This window comes from Arachis ipaensis, chromosome B4 (genome assembly GCF_059453495.1).
Source record: "Arachis ipaensis isolate K30076 ecotype BB chromosome B4, ASM5945349v1, whole genome shotgun sequence".
Lineage (NCBI taxonomy): Eukaryota > Viridiplantae > Streptophyta > Magnoliopsida > Fabales > Fabaceae > Arachis > Arachis ipaensis.
Genome location: NC_142439.1, coordinates 113,405,767 through 113,414,429, shown reverse-complemented (window position 1 = coordinate 113,414,429; position 8,663 = coordinate 113,405,767). Strand labels below are relative to the sequence as shown.

The 8,663-nt window shown below is 27.9% G+C and overlaps 1 protein-coding gene across 4 annotated transcripts; it reads right to left on the bottom strand.

The window, feature by feature from the left end:
• Positions 1–643: 643 nt before the first annotated feature.
• LOC107637926 (trihelix transcription factor GT-3b) lies at positions 644–8,396 on the bottom strand. 4 transcript variants are annotated; one of them, XR_015880663.1, is made up of 4 exons: positions 7,771–8,387; positions 6,752–7,471; positions 5,399–5,516; positions 644–881 (listed from the first exon to the last, which is right to left on the bottom strand). XR_015880663.1 is itself a non-coding variant. In XM_016341167.3 (2 exons), exons 1-2 carry the CDS (start codon positions 8,110–8,112, stop codon positions 6,887–6,889), a joined length of 927 nt encoding a protein of 308 aa, XP_016196653.2. In that variant the 5' UTR covers positions 8,113–8,396; the 3' UTR covers positions 6,683–6,886. The 4 variants fall into 4 exon arrangements, 1 of the variants encoding a protein (XP_016196653.2); XR_015880664.1 differs by having other exon boundaries at positions 644–859; positions 7,771–8,371; XR_001619622.3 differs by lacking the exons at positions 644–881; positions 5,399–5,516 and adding an exon at positions 5,533–6,236 and having other exon boundaries at positions 7,771–8,371.
• Between the last annotated feature and the right edge of the window lie 267 nt (positions 8,397–8,663).

The following is an 8,663-nucleotide window of genomic DNA, read 5'->3' as shown; positions in this document are numbered from 1 at the left end:
AGTCATTTATATTAACGCGCTTTGAACCGTACTGTACGTTTTCACTGCATCTTCTTCTTCTTCTTGCGGCACGTTCTTCTTCCTCTTCCTCTTCTTCTTCTTCTTCTTTTCTTTCGTTTCTTACCTTCTCTTTCTCCTTCTTCATTTATGTGCTTTTCTTTCTATTTTCTTTCTTCGTTATTCTTGATTTCCATTGTTTTTTGACATCAAGCTCTGAAATCATTTTTGAAGAAGAAGAAGCAGCAGAAGATGAGGAGGAGTAAGAAAAAGAGTTCTGAATTATGCATAAAGTGTACTTCAACGAATTTTGGGTGTATTTCTTAAATCCTTTGGATGTATTTCTGTAATCCTTTTGGTGTATTTCTATAATCGTTTGGGTGAATTTCTGTAACCGTTTGGGTGTATTTCTGTAATCGTTTGGGTGTATTTCTGAAGTTCCATTATCTTAAAATTTGGCAAGAAACTCGTTTTCATGGAGGAAGAAGAAGAAGAGTCGTTCATAATGCATCGTGAGTAGTGCGCTTTAGAAACAGGAAGTGGTTGAATAACGTGCGTTTATTTACTCTTGAATGTGGGAGTGTAATGCGTGTGTTTTGTTGGACTTGTGCCAACTTGTAAGACTTGTAAGCCAAAAAGACTTGTATTTGTAGCAACCCTCTTTAAATTAATTTTTCAATTTAAAATGTTGTTTTGAACAAAATCTGATAACACTCGTTGAAAATCTGGTTAGTAACGATGTAAGAATACAATTTCAAAGATTGGCCAATTTGCTACCAGAACCACATCAAATCGCGGCCGATCAATCTCTCTCAACCTCCCAAATGTGTTGAGCTTCCAATGTTTCCTTGGCATTCCATAGCTTCCATACATACACAAAGAATCTACCAATAGTTGTTAGTACCATTATGAACATTCGAAAATTGTCATACATACTAAGGAATGTGGTTTAAATTTCGACCACCACAAAAAACACAGTAAAGCGTTGTTGGTATGGTGTTTAATGAAAACACTATTTGATAACATTTTATATCAAGAGATACAAATAATCAAAGATAATTTGAGAGAATTAGATAGAAATTTTTAGGATTAGAACTAAAAAAGAAATTAAAGTTTCTAATTATATCATACATATTTATATTATTATATCATACTCTTATTTATAGAATAATTTTTTAATTAAATAGACTATAAACCAAATATTAATGCTAACATATTTTTGTTATTTCTTAAAAAAATAAAAAAATATAAAAGTTCACATAAATCCAAAAAAAATCTTATAAAAAAAACATATTCGATATAATTATTTTTTCGAAGTGGATTCGTAACGAAAATAAACTGCATGATTACTAATAATACCCGGTTTCTTTTGTGACCTAAAAGGCAAAATTATAAAATTCTACAAAATCTAAACAAATAAAGTTCAGCTTTGGCGATCCGATCCGCACCAACAAAGATAAATATCAACTTTATATTCCTTAGCCCTTTATATATGTTCCTCTCATGTTTATGATAAATCATATGCAATAATATTTTTATCAATTTTATTTTATTTTTTTTAAAAAAATGTATGATGAGTCTTCAAATTTATTTTGAGCCTATGAAAGTGCAGCTAGCCCTCATCACCAGCCGCAGATGTTTCTAGTGAAATACGAATTGTCACTCAAATCCCCAAATAAAGTTTGCCGACATGTAACCTTGATATCTAGGTTGCCCACTTTTCTTTATTTCACTTCTTTTTCATCTGATTGGGAAGTTAAACCACCCTTTTTATTCCTAATTTTATTATAAGAACTAAAACCAAATAATAGTATATACACCCTTTTTTAACTATATATAAAAATTTATTATTTTTCATCAAACACATATAACAATATAAAAGCTGTATTTTTTAAGAATAACGTTAGGTAACTAATATTATAGCAATTTATTTCAATTGATATTATAGCAAGTTAGTAAATAAATTCAACATGAAATCTATTAAAATTGATTTTTTATTAAGTTTAAATTTCAGATTTTTTTAAATGAGTTTCAGATATTATTATTTTTAAGAGTTTTAAATATTTTTTTATATATTGAATGTTTGCTGCAATATTGGTTATACAATATTGGTTTTTAAGATTTTTTTTTAATATTCAATAATAATAGACCTCAAGATTATTATTATTTAATTTGTCTGATCCAGTGCATATTAGTAACCAAGTTAACTACTTAACTATATTCAATAGATGTATAATCTTATGTCTACTATCTAAATATTTTTTTTTCACACTGCTAAACCATTTTTATTGATTTAATTGCTTTTCAAAATTACATGATAATTAGGTACTCAAATATAGGAAAGTTATGAATCTCTATCGTCCTAACTTTAAATAGGACATCTTACCATCAACTATTATATATATGTCAGCTTTAATTAAGTAGAAATTAAAGCAAGAAATTTGTACATGCACCGGCTTTGTTTCTTTGTTATTAATATAAAATAAATAAACAAATAATGCAAGAAAATTTTGCAAGTTCAGTATAACTCAATTATCATAATATTCAAAGCCACTAAGACTGCAGGGACGGATATAAGGGGCGAGTGGCGGCCTCGCCTCCAATTTTTTTAATAGTAATAAATTATTATGTATAATTTAATTTTTTTAAAAAAGATATTTAGTATTTAGTTTAATATAAATAAAAGTTCAGTCAAATTTAAATATTAATAATTTTTAATATCTAAAAAATAAGTAACAATATTAAAAAAATCTGAAAAAAATATTATTACTAATATTTTTTAATTAAATAAAAAATTTTAAATCTCATAAAGTGATTCTTTTTCTTCTTGTGGCCTATTTTTTATTCGTTTGGTATTAATTCTTTCTGTTTCAACTGCTACAATTAAGAAATCTTTTTCAACTATGAATATTGTGAAAAATAACTTAAAAACAAAATAAAAGATGAATTTCTTACTAATTGTCTTTTAATTATATATTGAAAAGAAAATTGTTGAAATTTTTGACACTAATTCTATTATCGGTGAATTTTATGATACGAAGAATCGACCACTTCGTTAGTAAAAAGTATACACATATTTTTTTACTTTAAAATATATTCTCTATCCGTATATTCTTATAATACATCTTATATTATATAATTTTTTTTTACATAATTTTTAATATTATATGTGTTATTGGCCCCCCATAATATTATTTCTGGATCTGTCCCTGACTAAGAGTGATCTTGCTGTAAAAATCTTATATAGTAATATGCATGCATGAAATCATAAATTCGAACTACATTATTTTTAAGAAAAGATATAGAAAATTAATTTTTAAGTAGTTAATAGTTATTTATTTATTTATTTAACTTTTATTTTTGTAGAATTTAGGGTAGAGTTAGAATTTAGAGTATATAATTTAAGATTTAGAATTTAAGATTTAAAATTTAGAATTTTAAATTAAAAAAAGTTAACTGATATAGTTGAAAAATGTTAATTAATTCTCTAATTGAACTCTATTGTTAATTACTTAATTATGTATAAACAAAATTATACTTATCCGCAACTTATTTCTAAGATCGCTTTTGAAAATAAATGCACAGACAGTTGAAAAGAAATCACCAAAATAAACCACAATAATAATATGGCAATTTTTTATAACTTGATCTCCTGCAAAATTTTAAGATATATATATATAATATGAAAATCTAAATGCAAAATAATTATTCACATTTTAGGTGGTATATATCTATCATAATAAGAAGCCAAGAAACTTTTTTGCTTTGATTTATTATTTAATGTTTAACGTCTTGTCTCTTTGGTACTAATAATTTTCTCCTAGTTACTCAAATAGTTGAGAGTAAAAACAAATTCTTATTCACATTGAATCTAAGAATATTTCCACCAATTGTTACAGCTTTTTTGAGTTAAACAGTTATTCTCTATGATTGATACCTATGATCTAATGATCCTCTTTTGTTTTTATGGCTACGTACGTTATTTTCCTAATCCTAAAATTAAAAGAGAAACAGAATCACTTCAGCATGCAAGACCCCACGGTTTCAAACTTTCAATATTGATTTATTGCTCTAATTAATAGCAATCTTTCGATGATTTATATATCTCTTAGTTAACATCTTTGCACTACAACACAATTGTAATGTTTATAATATAATTAGACCTAGTTGGTAAAACTTCTTATATATTTGTGCTTTTAGTTTTAAAAAGTTGGATGTGCTTTTAAAAGTATCTATGAGTATATTTTTTTAAAACTAATTTGTATTTTTAAAGTTAAAAATCTTATATAATATTAAATAGTAATAAATATCTATATCTTTTATTTTATATATATATATATATATATATATATGTTATTTTAAATATTAAAAGTAGTTTTATCAAGCATATTTTTATAATTTATTTATTGAAAATTATTTTTAATATGATTTATTATAATATAAAAAATATCTTTCAAAGATTTTATATTAAATTATTTTTAAAAGTCAAAATTTTACCAAATCACAAATGTATTAATTTTGTTAGGGATATAAATATTCATGTTATTTTTTTAAGATAAAATATTAAATTGGTCCCCTACATTTAGGTGTAATCCTATTTTGGTTCTTAAAGTTTAAAGTGTTCTATTTGAATCCAAAAAAGTTTTATTTAACTTCAATGTAGTCCACCATGAGGTCAAATTAAATAATTAACAAAATATTCTACATGACAGTAGTACAAGAACAAAGTTAATAATCTAGAGAATAAGTACAAGTTCCAGAGACACAAAATCAACCGTAGATGCATTAATAATTTATTTATCAATTTAGTACTTTATCCAAAATATCAGTTTAAATTAAAAAAAGTAGTATCATGATATGATTTCAGAATTTTATATCTAAAAAATTTAAAATTCGATTCTTGATGAACCTAAAAAAATTAAAAGATAAATAAAAAATCAAGATTCTTATTTAAAAATATTAAAAATAAACTATTAATATTATTTTTTTCTGAACTTAAGTTTTAAAAAAAAAGTAATGCGATGATAAATTCAACTAAACTTTTAGATGCATACACTAAATTGCAAATTCATGACATACCGAAGGAAGTAAGAGAGTGATGATGATATGGGACCATGATTAATATTAATTAGAACTACTTGTATGTCTTCTGAATATGTTCAAAATTTATTTACTCAAATAATATCCAACCGACACTACTTTTTCTTTTTCTTTTTTTTTTTTATATCAATATGCACTTAAAAGTAGTATAAACGTAAAAGGAAAAAAATGAGTGGCCATATATGTTTTTAAATATGCTTTGAATATTCTAGCAGTATATTAAAATTTTATATAAAAAAATATAAGTGATCCAATATATATATACTTGTGAAACTATAGTTATAAAGTCACAATTTCATACCTGAGGCAAAGGATTTTCAACTCCTATGATTGTGTGAGCTCTGATATCTCATCACATGCACATGTCAATGTCAAACCATTTGGAATATCTCTTTTCATGCAACAACCGAATCAGCTAGCTGTTTCAATAATAATAATAATAATAAACCTCGTCCATACAAACTAATTAACCTCTCACATATCTCATCCAAAACTTTGGGATGAGATCATGATTCAACTCAAAGGTAATCAAATAATGATATTCTTTTGTGAAGTATATACATATATATATATATAGTATTGTTAATTAAACCTCCATACATCATTTGAATTCACAAATATTTCATAAATATTCATAAACATATCATTATTATCTATCTATCTATCTTTAATTCCTTAATTAGTTATTATGGTTTACCTTCAATCTCCCAACATGTCTTTTCTAATGTCAATGCATTTACCGACAACCTTTATTATGATGAATACCTTTTGATATCAAACAATATGAGAGTAAGGAACAATTGCATTATGTGTACATATACATATACAACTCTAAAAACCCTACTTCATCATTTAATACAATTACCGAAATGCATGGAAGTAGAGTATAGAAATTTAGCATGATACATAAAAGAAGTTAAATTATTCATTTTAATCAAAATAAAGTGAAAGCAACAAATGTAATTGTGTGTGTATGTGTAATAGTAGTGATGAGTATCCATTGTAGCAAAAATGGTCCATTAACCTAAAAACTGTGCTCTTCATATATATTATGGAATAGACAACATGATGAACCATTATCTTGTGGTCAATGCCTTGTCCATAATTCTTTTTGCCCGTTTTCGGTTGTTAGTTAGGCCCTGCAAATTGTGTTCAATTTTATAATATAATCTATTCATCTACACCAACTATCGGAGGAATCTCTATGAAAACACCATTGATAACCTTTTGGATATACTTATGAAAAACATCAATTAGTCATCTCTCAATTATGGCAGAGAGACTTGCATGACAAAAAGCACATACATAATTATTATCTGATAGTTGTCTAATTCAAAAAGAAAAAGAAGAAATTCTTAAAAGTATAATAACGATTAGAAATATAATTATTTCCGTATCTCACTTGTTTAGTTTAAATTTTTTATAGAAATAATTTAGTGATATAATATTATAACTGTTATTATCTAAAAATTTAAGTTCAATTTTTAGTAATAACCCTACAAAACGTTTTAGTAAAGACAAATACGTTAATATTATCCAACCAAAAATGCAACTAAATGAACCATAAAAGCATTGGAATAATATATAGCAAAGTTGAAAAATAATAGTGTTTGATATATATGATAAATGAAAAAGTGTAGTTATAAAGACAAACCTCCATAATGTGTCAAATTAAGCTTTGCTTCATCATCATCATCATCATGAGAATTCAGTAGCATAAACACAATATGAAAAGGAAGTTAGTTCTAACCAACAAAGATAACTAACTCTAACTAACTAACTAAGTTGGTTATTGATCTTGTTGTCTTGAAAGCTTGTTGAGAAGTGCAGTGATAAGAGCATCTCTCTTATGAGCCCTATCTTCTTCCCTAATCCTCCATTGTTCTTCACTCTCCCTCCATCTCTGCTCCATCATTATCCTCTGATTCTCCAAAGCCTCCATTGTCTGCCTCCATTCCAACTCCTTCAACCTCCGATCATTCTCCCTCGCCTCGAATGCCGACATCCATTGCGCCTCCATCTCCATCTGTTGCCTCATAAACTCCTCCAGAATCCCCTTCAGATGCTTCAAATTACTCGCACCACCACTATCTTCCACCCTCTTAACCTTCTTTAATCTTTTCTTTCTTTTTACATTCTTTTGTTGAGGATCTCCTAATTCGCTCTCTTCCTCTTCTTCTTCGTCCGAAGACAGCTGCGCCGTCGCAGCTTTCTTCTTGTTAGTAGAAGAACCTCCTCCTCCTCCTCCGCCTCCGCCTCCGCCTTCTGCTTCGGCCCAAAGCATCCTCTGCATTCTATCGGTGAAGATAGCTTGAAGCTCGTTGTAGAATGGGAATTGCTGCCTCATTGCTTCTGCCTCCATCGTTTCACATCCCTTTTAAATCTCAATACCAAAACACAACTCTTAACAACGACACTATATAACTATATATAGAGAGAGAGAGGAACAATTTTTTTTACAAAAAGAAAAAATAGAGAATTAATTAAAATAAAATTATATGCTTTTCTATGCGGTAAAGGAAGGCAATTGAAAAGAAGAGGGAAGAGGGAAGAGGGTGTATATTAAAAAGAAGAGGAGACGGTTTTGTGTTGTTTGTTTTAGGAGGTTAAGTGATGTATTAATAATTAAATAATTGAAAGGAAAGAAAAGGTGTTATTAATAAGGTAAGGTACCTTATAACGGGTAACAAGGTTTTTCCACTTGCACTTGCACTGCTCAGCGCTTCGATGGAAACCCTTTTCTTTCATGGTGTTGGAGATGACTTCCCAGAGCTGCTTGTTCCTCTTTGTCTCCATGAAAGTCTGATCCAGCTCCGCACGGATCATTAGGAACTCCTTTGTTTCTTGGATGCTCCATTGAGGGAACCTACTATCTCCTGTCACATCAACAACCACAACGTTGTTATTAGTTCCTGCACTCGTTGTTGTTGCTGCACTAATACTATGATGTTGTGGCGGTGGGTATTGTTGTTGATGATGATGATGATGATGATGATGGAGATGATGACTTTCCATAATTTATCGAAAAGAAAAAAGAAAATAGAAAAAGAAAAGATTTGAAGTGAAAGTGAGATCCAATTCAAATTAAATCAGATCAAATCATCCAGAAAAGGAAAAGAAGAAGGATATGGAGCAGTGATGAATATTAATATGGTATATGAGGAAAAGGTTTTGAGGTATGTTGTTTGAGGGGGTTATGGAATTTGAAGAGAGAGAGAGAGAGAGAGATGAGAGAGAAAAAGAAAAGAAGAATATATATGTAGGTTTGTGAATTGCGAGGGATGTGGTGTGGTGTGAACGAGAGGCAGGTGTGAATGAATTGCGTATTTGATAAGAGAGGAAGAGGGAAAAAAAATAAGAGAAATAAGGAAAAGTATAGGGTACCAACATATTATTTGCCAACTTCTGCCAACTCTTATTTATAATTGTGTTTTATGGAAGTGTGTTCGTGGATGTATCTAATAATTAATATATTTTAAATATATATATAAAGAGACACATCCAGAAAATATATCTATAAAGACACTTCTATTAAACACAGCTATAAAAAAAACATTTTTATTAGA